The sequence below is a fragment of the Echinops telfairi genome, unplaced genomic scaffold (assembly GCF_000313985.2).
Source record: "Echinops telfairi isolate 266 unplaced genomic scaffold, ASM31398v2 ScPeMD7_7400;HRSCAF=8409, whole genome shotgun sequence".
Lineage (NCBI taxonomy): Eukaryota > Metazoa > Chordata > Mammalia > Afrosoricida > Tenrecidae > Echinops > Echinops telfairi.
This window is the reverse complement of record NW_022111300.1, coordinates 9,195,981-9,212,938: the sequence shown is the minus strand read 5'-3', so window position 1 is coordinate 9,212,938 and position 16,958 is coordinate 9,195,981. Positions and strand designations below refer to the sequence as shown.

The 16,958-nt window shown below is 43.1% G+C and overlaps 1 protein-coding gene across 1 annotated transcript in view; it reads left to right on the top strand.

Moving 5' to 3' along the window:
- The window catches only part of TMEM241 (transmembrane protein 241), a 153,705-nt gene that overhangs the window by 29,966 nt on the left and 106,781 nt on the right, over positions 1-16,958 (top strand). The window contains exon 4 of the mRNA XM_045296217.1: positions 14,865-14,946. Within this exon, the coding sequence (XP_045152152.1) occupies positions 14,865-14,946 (82 nt within the window). The remainder of the gene's footprint in view (positions 1-14,864; positions 14,947-16,958) is intronic.

Genomic DNA, 16,958 nt, shown 5'->3' with positions numbered 1-16,958 from the left:
AAAATAAAATGATCATTCCAAAAAAAAAAAAAGTGGTGCATTAGTCTCCTATTTTTATTGTGGAGTTGTTGATTTCTTTCTTGAACTCACAGTTTGATTAATGTATTAGGAAACTCGTTGATTGGTGCATAAATATTTATTATGGTTATGTTCTCTTATTCAGTTGCCATTTCTTTGTCTCTTAGGCTTGATTTTGCTTCTAAGTCTACTTCACCAGAAATTACTATTTCCACTCCTACTATTTTTGATTGCCATTGGCTTGATATCTATTTTCCCATCCTTTGATTTTTAGTCTATTTTTTGTTTGTATCTAAGGAGTGTCTCTTATAGACAGCATATTGATGGGCCAGTTTTCTTATTTATTCTGCCTCTGCTGATGCATGTAATCTGTTTGCAGTTAGTGTAATGACTGAGAGGCATGGATTTCTTGTTGTCGTTTTACTCTCTGGGATTGTGTGTGTGTGTGGTGCTGCTGGTTTCTTTATTCCACATTATTTTTGTGCAGAATTCATTTTATTTGTGGGTTTTCTTGCCATTTTCTTCATTATTGTTGTTTTAGTGTTTTGCCCTCTCCTCCAAACCAGACATTCTTTTAAATGATAAAGCAAGTTACTGGCTTTACAATTGCAAGGTGCTACTGTTGTAAGCAATGTCAGTCGTCAACCTGGGAGCCTCCGTGTCTTGGTCTTGTTTTCCTGGGTGAGAGCTGTTCTTAGTTCCACCAGGTGTCAGTCTAATGCAGCGAACTCTCAAATACTCAGGCACTGTTTTCTGGGAGCAGATGTTCTCTCAATAATGCATGCTCTATTTGAAAAACAAGTAGTTTAATTTAATTAGGCTCCATCTCAATAACAACAGTTTTATAATCCTGCCAACAGACTTTTGTTAGCTTCTTTTTAAAATGCTTTATTCTTTCGGGCTCTTAGGGACAGTGGAGTGTGTACCAACAAAAAACAAACACGCCCACGGTTCAAACAACATACCCAATTTGTGCATGTAAATCAGTTAAGAAAAATTACGTGTCACAATGATTTTCAAACCAGACCCTGTGGCAAATCATCCTAGAACATAGTGCTGTCTGTACCGCTAGGAGTTGCTGCAAGAACACTCCCCTCTCTAATCTCCCACCCTGCACCGTAGTCACCTGGACAGCAGCTTCCTACCAGGACCACCTCAGAACTGAGCTCCATCTTGCTTCTTTTGTTAGCACATAGAACAGTGAATGAATAAAGCCACATGAGGACCCACATGCTGTCAACCAATGGGTGAAGGGCAAAGAAATGGTTCATTAATAGAGAGCAGGGGTGGTTCCGCGCTGGAATTCTCGCCTTCCATAAAGGAGGCCTGGGCTTGATTCTCAAGCAGTGCACCTCGTGCATGGCCACCAATCATCTGTCAACCTGCTGTCATGTGGTATAGGTTTCAGCAGAGCTTCCAGATGAAGAGACTTAGGAAGAAAAGTGTGGCAGTCATGTAAAAATGAAAACCCTTTGGTTCACAACCGTCTGCTCCCCCACAGATGTTGGGGACAGCATAGGACTAGGTAGTATTTTATTCCATTATCTGTGGGCTACCATGAGTCAGGGGCTACTTGATGGCACTTAACAACAACAATATAAACTTAATTTGTTGCTAATTTCCAGGCCGTTGGCTCTCTTACAATCTTGCAGTATTAGATTTGTAACTAGTTATAAACTTTACTACACATATGTTTGAGTAGCAGTTCATCTTCAGTGAATTTATCCTGATGAAAATATCATGAACATGAGACATGACTATTTAATCAAGGATAGTGCATTTAGAATGGCAAAAAAATAGGATTAACTTTAAATGACCAATAGTAGACTAACATATTCAATTGTGAATAATATCAGGGATAACTTTTCTTGCCATGGAAGACTATTCATAATATTGAGCTAAATAGGTTATAAAGTAACATGTGGTGGCATCTTATTTTTGTGGAAGAGTTTATGTGCATCTGGGGAGAAAAAGAAGGAGATGTGCTAAGGTTCTCACATTGGTTATCTTTGGGCAGTAGGGTTGTAATGTAATGCTTTTCTTGGTTTCTGTATTTTCAAGTTTGTCTAGTATGCTTAAGGGCTATCTTTTAATAAGTGAAGGGATAAGATTATTATAGTAAGGGAACATGACTGCCTCTATCCCATGTTCCTAACTTCATGGGAGAAAAATCATTTAAAAATGCTTTTCTTGCTTTCTGTATTTCCAAGTTCGTCTAGTATGCTTAGGTGCTATCTTTTAATAAGTAAAGGGATAAGATTATTATAGTAAGGGAACATGACTGCCTCTATCCCAAGTTCCTAACTTCACAGGAGAAAATCGTTTTAAAAATGCAGTCACTTTTTTGTTGTACCAGTTATGCTATGATTATTAGCAATCTAGACTGAATTTAAAAGGGTTGGAATTCCCTATTCGGACCATCTCAGAGGCAGATAGCAGGGTGTGGATTCTGCTTTCTTCTCTGGTCCTCAAACTCAAGTAGCTATAAGCACTAGCAGTCCATGCAGAGCAGAGTCTCTGCAGGGCTTGAGAAAAGCAAAGAAATTAGTTTTCATTTTGGTCATGCCTGGAGTTTCCTGGTATATTTTGTTGCCGCTACTTTCCTCTCCATCAATCTGGAAAGAGAAAAGAAAACTTTCCTTTCAAATTACAGAAGTAGTACAGGCGAGTCACCTAGACAGAATCCTGGCCTCACAGGGACAGCAATAAAGAAATAAAGAGGGCCCTCTATAACAGGTCACGTGGAGATAAGGAAAAAGGAAAGCTAGGGAAAGGCGTTGACTTGTATGTGTATGCTTGTGTGTGTGCCATTGAGTGGGTGGGGGGTGGCTTTTTCATTGAGAACTGCTAACTGCAAGGTAAGCAGTTCAAACCCCCCAGCCCTCTCCACAGGAGACAGATGAGGCGTTCTACTCCTGTGCAGAGGTAGTCTCAGAAACCTGCCCGGGAAGCTCTAACCTGACCTACCAGGTTGCTGTGCGATTGAATGGGCTCAGTGGCAGAAAGTTTTGTTTTAAGTCAGGCTGTGATATAGAGTGGGTAGGAAGGACTTACTATTAAAACATTTATTTTTTTAATTGTAAGAAAGTGATATATAACGAAACATTTGCCAATTCATCAATTTGTACATGGACATTTCAGTGTCATGGTTTGCAACCACCAGCTCTCTTTTTCCCAATTATTCTACCACTACTAAGAAGCTCTCTGCACCCTAAGCAGTCACTCCTCCATTCCTTCTCCCCACCATGGCTGGTAGCCACTGGGAATCTTTGATCTCTCTGTGTTGGTCTAATTCACTGTATTGGAGAGAGAACCTACTGATATCTGAGGGAGGGGGGGCCGGCACGCTGAGGTGCTTGGTGTATTGATGAACAGTGAGGACAGTCTGCAGTTCTTTTTCTATTAGTAAGTGAAAGCATCCTTTAGATACCCCTTTTGCCGACATCCAAGATGATTTTCTAAGATTCAAGTTCATAAAAACGGATCTTCTGGCTCAGAGTACACATATTTTAAGGCTCTTGATAAAGATAACCAAACAATACATACAGACCCTGTTTGTATTTATATTTCACAGTGTTATGTGAATGAGTCAGCATATGACCCTCCAACATTAGAGACTTTAATAAAAACCAATTTCTTGGTCAGAATTTAGTATATCATGGTTTTAACTAGAAGTTATTATAACCAACTAGTTGCTTTTAAAGTCCACCTCCGGGTGACCCCACACATGTCACTGTAGAGCTGTGTTCCCAAAGGGTTCAGTGACTGATGTTTCTGAAGTGGACGGTTGGTGAGCTTCTGAGACATAGAACTAAGGCAGTGTTTCCTACTTCATTAAGCGTGGGGCCATGATGAACCATGGGCCAATTCTGCTACAGGGAGCAACAGCATTAACAATTGCTGGAAAGCCCTGTGAGTTTGAAGAGAACTATTTATACTTTTAAAAGATTTGGGAAACTATGTAAATGCCATAGACCATACTTTGTAGTGTCTACAACCAGGTATGATCCATCACTCCTTGCTCTCTCCTCTTAGAAAAACCCTTCTCAGTTGTACCAGAGCTAACTAGGATTTGAAAGTGGTAGTCTCATTTCTTCCTGAATAAATAATTTATAAAAATATTTCCAGAGGTGACAAAAGCACAAAGAAAAGCACAAAGAAGCACCACAGTTGTGACAGAAACCTGTCTTTCCTTTGACTCCAAACCACCTAGAAAAGTCTGGAAAAGCCAGTTGTCATGAATTTTATCTGCCCAGGTAACCCATTGAAAGCATATCCACAATGATGGAGACCTGTAGGTGGAGATCCAGAATTTTAGTCCTGGGGCAGCAAGTGTGAGCAATCAGCAAAATGGAAAAGATGTCTGAAGGTGTGGGATGAAACGGCAAAGCCCTATGAGATATGGAGGTGCTTCTGAGGCTGCTCTTACCATGATCTCTAGCCATGGCCCCCTGACGGTTTACTGCTGCCTCCTCTGGCCTCCCTTTTCCCTGCCATCTGCCCTCTACACAGTGAGGAGAATCAGACCGTGGCTCTCAAAGCCCAAAATAGGGGCTTCCCTTTTTCCCATGGAAAGAAATTCCCTGTTCTCACTGTGCTTGGATCAAAATCTCATGTTGGCCACCATGTACTTACACAGCCAGCTGTCGAATAGCATTTCATAGGCATCCCATTGGTCCAACTAGGCCTATATATGTTGTATATTATATATAGAGAGAAACAAATAAATATACTTACATGCTTATCGCTACAATGTTTTATATACACGTTTTGTGTTTATATGTGTTTAATATGTGTGTGTGTGTGTGTAGTTCTTTCTTTGAATTTTAGGGTAGAAAGGTTACGATACAAGTGTGTGTGTGTGTGTGTGTGTGTGTGTGTGTGTGTGTGTGTGTAGTTCTTTCTTTGAATGTTAGGGTAGAAGGGTTAAGATACAAGTGTGTGTGTGTGTGTGTGTGTGTGTGTGTGTGTGTGTGTAGTCCTTTGAATTTTAGGGTCGAAGGGTTAAGATACACGTTGTTCCCTAGGAATGTTTTCTTTTCCTCATGTTCATGACCACTCAAGATACTGGTGTCGCGTAGAGTACATAACTCAGCAGGAGTTGTCCCTGTTTATTTTAAGAGGGAATGGAGTACAAATATTTGAGACCTCACTGACCTTGCATTCCAGAGTAGTGGGCCATTCTCCGCCAGGCCAGCTGCTCCTTTACCCAGAGCACCTCCTCCTCCTCTTCAGTGCCCTGCTTATGGTGTAGGCTTTGGGCTTCCTTTGGTACACAACAGGTTGAGGGCCTGAGTTCTAACTCCAGTGGCGTCTAAAGTAAAAATCTTTTCCTAGAACAGTAGCAATCGCCTGATGTTACTCTTGACCTATAAGGATAGACGATAGCATCCTTCTTGCCCCCACCCCCCACCCGAATGTCTTATTATGGCCTGGGCTAGAATTCATGTGTGAATTAGTTGCCCATTCAACAGTTTATACGTAGATTGTTTCATGACTTTGGTTGCAGTCCCTCAGTGTGTCAGCACTCTCTCTACTTCCACCCTGGCTTCCCCATTTCCCGTCTCCCAGCTTTCCTGCTCCCTCTTGCCTTCTGAAGGTTGCTTTGGGGGAAATACTGCCTTTTTGATCCTGTACCCTTGAATGCTCTAGGAAGCATGTTCTCCATGGGTGTTATTGTTCACTTTATCAGCCTGCCTGTTGTTTGTCTGAAGGTGGTCTCCAGGGGTGAGTTCAGTTCTAAGCTTGAGTGGTGTCTAAGGGCTGTAGGCTCAGTGGTTCTACTAGTCTCTGTCAGACCAGTAAGTTTGGTCTTTTTTTATGAATTTGAATTTTGTTCTATGATTTTCCTGCCCTCGGTCTGGGACCTTCTATTGTGATCTGAGTCAGTGCTGTTGGTGTTGGCCACTAGGCACCATCTGGCTCTTCAGGTCTTAGGCTGGGGGAGGCTGTGGCTCATGTGGTCCATCATCCCTTTGGGAAAATTGTTTGGTTTTCTTCACTCTTCTTGGGTAAGAGGTCAATAGTTGGATGTTACAAGGCTGATTGCAAGCTTTTAAGACCCCAGTCACTACTCACTGGAGTAGGATGTAGAACTATGCTATGCCCATTTATATGGCTTTGGCCCTTAGTCCTGCAAAATGCTTGGTTAGGACTAAGAAGATTTCCTGCATGTGCCCCCTGTATTCTGTTATGTACATAAATATATTTGCAGCACATACAAATATTTATGTAGATGTATCCTTGCCTAGTGACCTTTTGAAGAAAGCAAAAGGCCATTAAAAAGACATCCAAAGCCCATTAGTAGACCACTGGAGATCCCCTTGCAGAGGAGTCTCGGTGAGGAGATGAGCCAGTCAGGGTGCGATATAACAACGATGAGAAATACAACTTTCCTCTAGTTCCTAAATGTTTCCTCCCCGCTCCCACTACCATGACTCAAATTCGACCTTGCAAGTCTGGCTAGACCAGAGGAGGTACACTGGTACAGATAGGAACTGAAAATACAGGGAATCCAGGACGGATGAGCCCTATAGGACCAGTGGTGTGAGTGGCGAAACAGGGAGGGTAAAGGGAGAATGGGTAGGAAAGAGGGAACCGATTACAAGGAACTATATGTGACCTCCTCCCTGGGGGACAGACAAGCGAAAAGTGGGTGAAGGGAGACGTCAGACAGGGCAAGATATGACAAAATACCAATTTATAAACTATCAAGGGCTCATGAGGGAGGGGGGAGCGGGGAGGGAGGGGAAAAATGAGGACCTAATGTTGGGGGCTTAAGTGGAGAGAAAATGTTTTGAGAATGATGTATAAATGCGCTTTACACAATTGATGTGTGTATGGATTGTGATAACAGTTGTATGAGCCCCTAATAAAATTAAAAAAAAAAAAAAGTACTAACCGGGAAGGAAGCCCGAATTTAACATCATTAAATTCTATTATTATTTTTAAAAAAGACACAAAAACAAAAAGGTCAAAGTGGATGTCAGTGAAACTCGCTCTTAATCATGGAATAGCTAAAGACAATGGAAGAAAGTATGAAGTCAAAGAGCTAAATAGAACATTTCAAAGGGCAGCTCAGGAAGACAAATTAAATATTATAATGAAAGGTGCAAAGACCTAGAGTTAGAAAACCAAAAGGGAAGAATAGGTTCAGCATATCTTCAACTGAAAGAACTCAAGAAAAAAATTCAAGTCTCGAGTTGAAATATTGAAAGATTCTATGGGCAAAATATTGAATGATGCAGGAAGCATCAAAAGAAGATGGAAAGACTACACAGAGTCACTGTACCACAAAGAACTGATTGACAGGTAGCATATGAGCAAGAGCGAATGATGCTGAAGGAAGAAGTTCAGGCTGCACTGAAAGCATTAGCCAAAAACAAGGCTCCAGGAATACCCCTTGAAGTGTTTCAGCAAGCTGATGAAGCAGTAGAAGCACTTACCTTTTGGGACAAAGCTACTTGGCCAACTGACTGGAAGAGATCTCTATATCTACCTATTCCAAAGAAAGGTGACACAACAGAATGTGCAAATTATAGAACAATATTATTGATGTCACATGTAAGTAAAATTTTGCTGAATATTATCAAACAATGATTGTTGTAGCAGTACTTTGACTGGGAACTGCCAGAGGTTCAGGCAGATTCATAAGAGGACATGGAACAAGGGATATCATTGCTGACGTCAGGTGGATCTTGGCTGAAAACAGAGAATACCAGAAAGATGTTTACTTGTGTTTTTTTGACTGTGCCCAGGCATTTGACTGTGTGGATCATAACAAACTATGGATAGCCTGGAGAAGAATGGGAATTCCAGAACCCTTCATTATATCTTAAAAACTGACGCCTCGCTGAAAGTCCTTGCTAGTCTATGCTAAGAAATTTGGAAGACAGCAACCCAGCCAAGCTACTGGAAGGGATCCATATTTGTGCTCATTCCAAATAAAGGTGACCCACCAGAATGTAGAAATTATCAAACAATAGTATTAATGTTACATGCAAGTAAAATTTTGTTTAAGATGATTTAAAAGTAGTTGCAGCAGTTCATCAATAAGGAGCTACCAGAAATAAAGCTAGTTTCAGACAGGACATGCATCTAGGAATATCAAGGCTGATGCCGGGTTGGTTTTGGCTGGAAGAATACCAGAAAGATGTTTACTTTTGTCATATAAACTATTCAAAGGCATTTGACTGTGTGGAGCACAGCAAACTGTGGATAACATTGGGCTCATGAGTAACCTGTCCATAGCTCAAGAGACAGACATTCAAAGGGAACAAGGGGAATCTTGGTGGTTGAAAATCAGGAAAGGAATACACCAGGGTTGTATCCATTCACCAGACCTATTCAATCTGTAAGCTGAGCACATAATCTAAGAAGCTGGACTATATGAAGAATGTGGCATCAAGATTGGAGAAAAGCTCATTAGCAACCTGTGATATGCAAATGATGCAACCTTGCTTACTGAAAGCATTGAGGACTTGCAGCACTTGTTGATAAAAGAATACAACCTTCATTATGGACTATATATAACTCAATGTAAAAAAAAAGTCCTCACAACTAATCCTATAGACACCATCATGATAAATGGAGAGAAATTGAAGCTATCACGGATTTAATTTTACTTGGATCTACAATCAATACGCATAGCAGCAGTCAAGGAATAAAGCAACAAATTACACTGGACAAATCTGTTACCTTGACCTGTTTTAAAGAGTTCAGGAGCAGAGGTGCCACTTTGAGGACTAAGGTGCACCTGACTCAAGCCATGCATTTTCAATTGCCTCGTATGTGAAAGTTTGACAATGGATAAGGAAGAATAAATCGGGTCTTTATGGGTGGAAATGGACTCGATGGCAGGGAATATTGAAAGTCCTGTGCACTGCCAGGAACAGCAAACAAATCTGTCTTGTTGGAATGTTCCGCAGCGGGAGCATGACACTACAGTCTCAAGTACTTTAGGTATGTTAGCAAGAGGTTAGCAAGAGGGATCAGTCCTTGGAAACAAGACATCATGCTTGGTCAAGTAGAAGGTCAGCAAAAAAAGAGTGAGACCCTCCGATGGATTGACACAGTGGCTGCAACAGTGGCCTTCCAACATGAGGACAACTGTGAGGCTAGTGCGGGATGGGGCAGTGTTTGGTCCTGTTTGCTGTGTAAGATTCAGAACCAGCTTACAGGACTTAACAATGCAGCAATGGTAATGATCACAGCATTTTAAAATCCATTTGCTGGCTGCCTGAATAGCTTCTTCCGGGGCGTGTCTGTTCATGTCCTCTGCCGAATTTTTCAAAATGGATTGCTTGTCTTTTTTGGTGTTGAGGTGTTGAAGCTTTAAAAATAAATTTTAGTTATTAGTCCCTTGCTAGAGGTCAGGAGCCAATATTTTCTCGGTCTGTAATTCTCTTTGTATTCGGAGAAATCTTCTGATGTACCTAAGTGCTTCATTTTTAAGACGCCCCAGTTGTCTGGTTTAACCTGTATTTTTTTTATATCTTTAGTTATGTTTGGTAGGTTTTTTTATGCCACAAATTAGGGCCTTCAGGTTTGCCTTTAGTTTTTCTTCTATGAGCTTTATGATTTCCGGTTTTACATTTAGGTCTTTGATCCATCTTATTTTAGTGTTGTGTGTGGTCTTAGATATGGGTCCTCTTTTACTTCTCTGCAAATTGCATCCAGTTTTGCCAATATAAGATACTAACTCTTCCCCATTTAATGGGTTCTGACCCTTTGTTGAAAATCTAACCATATAAATGTATGATATATGAATATTATATCAAGAAAGCTACTGAAAAGATAACAGAAACCAAAATTGACCAATGGTTGCCATGGGTGAAGGAGAAAGAGTTACTGCATAGGGGCATTGATTTTATGTTAATGGTGGTGGAATCATTTGGAGAAGGATATCAATAATGGTTGTGCAACGAAGAGTATCATCAGTGGCCCTGAATTACACATGTAGATGTTGTTGAATTGGAGAATGTTTTGTTGTCTATATTTTTGTCATAATTAGCAAAAAATAATTATATGAATAACAATACAAGGAAGAAGAATATATTCTAGAGTTGCATGTGGTGATAATTGTACAACTCTTTTTTTTTCTGTTTTGTTGAGCTTGTTGCTGATTCTTTTTTTAAAAAAATCATTTTATTAGGGGCTCATACAACTTTTATCACAATTCATACTTACATTCATTGCCCTCATTATTCTCAAAACATTTCCTCTCCACTTAAGCCCCTGGCATTAGGTCCTCATTTTTCCTCTCCCTCCCCGCTCCCTTCCCCCTTATGAGCCCTTGATAATTTATAAATTATTATTTTGTCATATTGCCCTGTCTGATGTCTCCCTTCACCCACTTTTCTGTTGTCCGTCCCCCAGGGAGGATCGGCCATCTCCTTTCTCTGTTCATCTTTTGGTTGGAGGTCAGACATACATGTTTTGGAGCAGAATGACAGGGACTATTCATCATGCCGTGTTTACACTCTATGTATGGGTATTTTAGTGTCTTCCATTAGATTATGAGTTATATGAGAACACAAGTGTAGAAGAGTACCACGAGAAGATAGGGTTTCTAGTCAGATGGATTGAATTCAGATTGTAGCTTTGTCATTTACCAGCCAGTCAGACTTTATGCAAGCTGCTCAAGCCTTGAACTTCATTTTCCTCACCTGCGCAGTGGGGATAATAATACCTCCCCCACCAGATTCCTGTGCACATTCAAAAAAGACAAAGCATAGGAAATATTTTTGGTTATAGCAAGTGCTCCATAGTTGTTAACTCCTGATGTTGCTACTAATAGTAATACTTGGGTTTTCAGTTCCTTGCACGTCTCGTGAAGTATTTGCTGAATATGATGTAGCCAGTGGATGTGAAGGCCTTTGTAGAGATGGGAAGCAGTTTAGTGTTAGATTCCTCTGGCAGTTGTGCAGAAGCAGGCAGGCCTGACTGAGGATGGACTGCCTGCTCCGGCTAATGAAATGAACAAAAGAGCCTTCCTTGAGTGGGCACCCATCCCGGGAGAGCAGCTTGTTGTGTTACCTGGGGTTGTTATGGTATGTCTTGCTGGAATGGTTTCTTTTATTTCCATCCATTAGCAGAAGAACTCTAGGAATTCTATGTAGGATGGAGGATGCCTGTGGCAACCTCAGTGATAGGCCCTGTATCCAAAGCCTGGGCTTTGCTTTGCTGGAAGAGAACAAGAGTCTGCACTGTAATGAAAAAGCAGTTCTTGGCCTGACCATAACTGAATGAAAGCAGTGTCCCCTAAGAAGTCCTTCAGGGTTTCCTGAACTGACATTCTGGCGATGCCAGGTCGATGGCTGAAGAAGTCAGAGCAGGACATTGTAGCCTTCTTCCTTTTCCTTTAAATTTGTATTGCGAATTGGGTAAAGGTTTACAGAAGAAATCTGTTTTCCGTTAAAAAATTCACACATTCTGTTTCATATCATTGATTACAGTCTCCACAATGTAATTTCACACATTGTACCTCCTGCCTGGGTCTCCCAGCTCCGTTTCTTCTTTTTCTTTCCTAACCTTCCTGCCTTGGTGGGCAGATGTTGCCCTTTTGATCTCAGAGGGTTGAACGTTCTAAGGTGAACCTCCCCACCCCCAACTCTCCCACCCCGCCTTTAAAAAAATATGTTGATGCAAATGATGGGAGTCGGAGTGGAGACCCAAAACCGCCCATCTTTAGACAATTGGACATTCCCTCACAAAAGGGTCACAAGGAAGGAACGAGTCAGCCAGGGTGCAGCATACCACCAATGACACACAATATTCCTCTAGTTCTTTAATGTTTCCTCCCCCGGCCCCCAACCTTAGCTTCCACTATCATGATCCCAGTTCTGCCTTACAAATCCAGGTAGACTGGAACATGTACACTGGTACAGATAAAAGCTCTCAATGCACAGAATCCAGGACAGATAAACCCCCTCAGGAACAGTAATGGGAGTAGTGATACCATGAGGGTAGAGGGAGGGGAGCAATGGGGAACTGTCTACAATGATCGATGTCTAACCCACCCCCTATGGTGATGAACAATGGGAATGTGGGATAAGGGAGACAGGATGCTGTAAGATATGAAAAGAATAATAATGTATAATTTATCAGGGGCCCATGAGGAGGGGAGGGAGGCAACAAAGAGGACCTAATACCAAGGGCTCAAGCAGAAAAGAAAATGTTTTGAAAATGATGATGGAAACATGTACAAATGACTTCGATACAATTGATGTATGGATTGTTATGAGAGTTGTAAGAGCCCAAGAAAATGATTTATTAATAAAAAAAATTTCAATCTTGTGACATTATAGTTCTTTTCGTTGTGGTTTCATGGAGTTGTTTGATAGATTATTTGGGCAAAATCACCAATTTTTAAAAAAAGTTTTATTGGCACTTAATCCACACATCACATAATTCATTAGTTTAATCATATCAAGATAAAATCATCTATTTTTAATGATCTGGCATGAATCAAAAGCTTCTGGACTATTTAGAATCCAAACACAAATGTTCACTACCCACTGAACCTTGTCTCCATCCTGCAGCCAAACCGTTTCAGTTTCTAGCTCATTATGCCCTATTTGGGGGACTGGTGGTGGTAGCAGGGACAGACTGTAGGTAGATAGCTTCGCTGTCTCCTCCAGTCTGCTAAGTGATAAGAGTGAATCACAAGGAATGAGTCAGACAGCTGCAAAAATGTATTAGACCTTTTGGAGCAGTTTTAGGATTATAGTAAAAATGTGTATCAAGTACAGAAAGTTTCCAAATATCATCCCTCCCCCATACAGGTTCTTCTGTCACAAACAGCTGTGTCCTGGTGATGGTTTGTGTAAGCCATGATCTGTTGTTGTTCGGTGCTGTTGAATCGATTCCACGTGCTAGCGAGTGACCCTGGCTACGGTAGACTGGGACTCTGCCCCTGCCCTGCACCACCTCACCAGCGTGACGTTCGAGCCCATTGCTGCAGCGCCTGTATCAGTTTATGTCCTTCAGCGTCTTCATCTTGCTTGCGGACCTTCTACCTTACCGAGCATGATGTTCTTTTCCAGGGATTGGTCTCTCCTGACATGTCCAAAGTATGTCAGATGAAGTCTCGCCAGCCTTGCTTCTAAGGAGCATCTGGCTGCACTTCCCAGACGGGTTTGTCTGTTCTTCTGGCAATCAGTATTTTTATCTAGCCCCAACATTCCGTTGCATCGACTCTTCTTTGGTCGTCTTTATTCACTGTCCAACTTTCACACGCGTTTGCGGTGTTGAAAATGCAGTGACTTGGTTCAGGCACACTTTAGTCCTCAAAGTGACATCCTTACTCTCCGATTGACTGCTGGGTCCATGAGCATTGCTTTTGGATCCAAGCAAAATGACATCCTTAGCAACATCAGTCATTTCTCCAAGTATCGTGATGTTGTCTCTTCGTCCAGTTCTCGTGAGGATTTTTGTTTTCTTTAACTTGTGCTGTAATCAGTAATGCAGGCTGCATTACTCATGATCGTCTTCAGCAAGTGCTTCAAGTCTTTCTCACTCTCAACAAGCACGGTTGTGTCATCTGCATATCATGGTTGTTAAAGAGCCTTTCTTCAATGTTAATGCCATGTTCTTCACATAGCTGAGGGATGATTCATTCAATATACACATTGAAGAAGTATGGCGAAAGGGTGCAACCTTTACATACACCTTTCCTGACTTTAAACCACTCAGTGTTGCTTTGTTCTGTTCAAATAATTGCTTCTTGGCCGTGTATATCTTTTGCATGGCTCAATACAAAAACAAACAAACTCATGCTATTACATGAATTCTGCCTCATAGTAATCCTATAAGACCGAGTGAGTAGAGCTGCCCCTTTGGGTTTCCAAAGCTGTAAATATGTACAGGAGCAGAGAGCCTCATGCTTCCTCCGAGGAGTGGTTAATGGTTTCTAACTGTTGACTTTGTGGTTAAGCCGCTCAATGCATAATCCACTATGCCAGGGCTCCTAATAGTGATTCTTTACTATTAGCTAAAGTCTACAGTACTTATTAATATTAGGCTCACTCGTACTGTGTAGTGCTAGGAGTGTGACAAACGCGTACTGCCATGTGTCTAGTGTCATGTAGAATAGGCCCACTGCCCTAAAACCCTGTGCCCCACCTGTTTCTTCCTACTCCAGACCTTCTAGCGAGCACTGGCTCCTCTCCTTGCCCGCATGGTCTGCCTTTCTCAGGATGCCAGGTGGTTGGAATGGTACAATAGGTAGCTTCTTCAGTGTGGTTTCTCTTTTACTCAACTGTGTACATTTGTTTTCTCTCTGTCTTTTCATGACTTGATACCTGATACCTTTTTAATCAATGCCCTATTGGATCCCTGGTGGCAGAGTAGGTACCTGTTGGGCTGTGATCCACAAGGTCAGCAGTCCCGAACCACCCGCTGTTCCATGGCAGAAAGACGGGGTTCTCTACTTCCATGAGCAGTCCCGGACACTCACAGGGGCAGCTTTACCCTGTCCTATAGGGTCAATCTGAGTTAGCTCAATTCAATGGCAGTGAGTAATGCCCTATTTTCTGGATGTACTCACTTATTGAAGAACATCTTGGCTGCTTCTGAATTTTCAAATGATGACTCAAGCTGCTACAAACATTGGTGGTCAGGTTTTATGTCTACATCCTTTCTTAGCTCATTTCAGATAAATACTTAGGAGTACAGTTGCTGGATCCAAGGGCAAGCCCGTAGCTAACTTTGTAAGGAACCCAGGGAGTAAAAGTTGAGGCCACCCCGGCGGCTGTATTCGCTGTATCTGAGGGGGTCACCTCCTTCCAGCTTCGTCTTTTAGGCAAAGTGATAACTGTGTTACGGCTTTCCCCTTCTCGTTCCAGATCTGATGTTTTTGCGTGGCTTCCTGCGTCCGTGCTGTTTGTGGGTCTCATCTATGCTGGCTCCAGGGCGCTGTCCAGGCTGGTGAGTACTCGGGGTCTGGCGGGGAACCCTTCATCACCACTCTGCCATTGTCTTCTCACGGAGTGAGCCTTGGGCCACTGGGGGCTCGAGTGCCCCTTTTAGGAATGGTAAAACAAGATCGAAACCTAGGTCTTGGCCCAGAGGCCAACCTTTTTCTTCCTCTTCCAGAATGGAAGCTCACCAGGGGCCAGGGGAGATCTCCACCTGGAAGCAGGAACCGAGAGTGTCCAGTGTGTGGAGCCGCCATTCACAGGCTTTGCTTAGGATGCTTTCCCATGGAGTTGGGAAGGGCAGGGCCAGCTCCTGCCACCTCAGTGCAGGTTGTCCCAATACGGGCCTCCGTGCTCTTGGACTCTGGCCTAGTGGCAGCACACTTGGTGGGTGTTGGCTACCATGTGCTTAAAGGACCCGGCACACTTGACACTCAGTTCCTAGGTCCCGTGAATAAAGCACGTTGTCTGCTGAGCCCTCTCACATTCCGCCCCCCACGACCACCCCCCAGACTCAGCTCTGTTGTGGCAGGATACCTTAAAGAAGCTCCCCAAACCTAGTTATTTTGCCCTCAAAAGTGAATCTGTTAATGCCGCCATTGGACAGAAAGCAGGTCAGTACCAGGGGTGGTATTCGTTCTGTGATGTCATCTCTCGACTTAAACCCCTGACGGCCAGCTGCCTCTATCTATCATAGGTGGATTCTGTGGGGGTGCGGGAGGGGGAGAGGAACGCACATGCGACAATGCAGGCTTTGCCAAACAAGTTAGTCTTTCATGTTAAGCTCACTGGTTAGCTTGTTGCCTTAGCTATCAGCTATGAAAACATTCAAAGCAAACAAAGTTCTCTTGACTGGAGAACAGCTCCATCATTAGGACAGCGGCCTCGGCCTTGCGACAGAGCGGCTGACCGTGTAATTCCTCAATGAAAGCATCATTATTCCTTCAGAATTCATAAGCTCGAGTTTGATGGGGTGGTGTGTGCCGGCCAGGAGGAAGCGTCCTGGGTGGGCCTAAGGACTGACCCTCAGTGCATGGTGGTGTTCGGCCCAGAAAATGAGGCTTCTGGCTGCCTCTGAGTCTGGCCGGCTCCTGCACCTCTGCTGCCTGCCCTTCCACGTGGTTTTCAGGCCTGCAGAAGGCGTGCGACCTCTTCAGTCACACAGAGTATAGGATCTGCTGAAAAGAATCGAAGATTCAGTCTTCAAATTGCTTCCTCGAATCTAGAGGGGGATGCATGCCAGGAATGTGAAGTTGCTATGAAGGGGCGTGTTATGCTAATTAGCATTGTGTTTTTTTCCAGAGTGACTTCCTCTGTGAGTCTCACAATCACCTGAGGGAGGGAGGGGTGGTGGGTGAGGCCTTTGTCCCTCGCCTAGCAGAGGAAGAAACGTAGGCTCAGAAAGTCCCAGGAGCCTGCCTCTGGTCGCATCGTGGCAGCTCCTCCAGCTCCTTGTGTTTTGCCCAGCCAGATTTGTCTCGTTAACACCAGCACCTGGGGATTTTAGAACGAGCCCATGGGATAGCAGCCGTGTAGAGCGGTAAAGTTTCAGGCGCTTTGGTTGCACACGTTCAAAAGCTCACAAAGCAAAAGGGAAATTTTTTTGTACATGCGACTGAAAAGTTCTAGGGCAGGCCTCTGCTTCAGGCATGGCTTGATCCAGAGATTCCCAGGACATAGTCAGACTCTAACTTCTCTCTCGCTTCATGTCAGTTCTGCTCTCTCTGTTTTTGCTCCATTTCATCGTCAGTTCTCCCTTCTCATGCCACCAACCCAGGACTCACATCATCACAACCTTCAGTCTAGCGGAAAGAGGCTGGCTTCCTGGTAGTGCCTACGGGAGCCCAGAAGACCCTCTGGCTCAGCTTGGGCCACGGCTCATCACAGGTCTGAAATGAAGGAGGGGATGGAATCATGGTGATTGCCTGACCCTGGGCCATGAATTCCCTGAGTGGTTCTCTGTGGTGTGAGTCACATCACCTGTTGGTTGGCCCTAAATTGGGAACCCCACCCAGGCCCCCA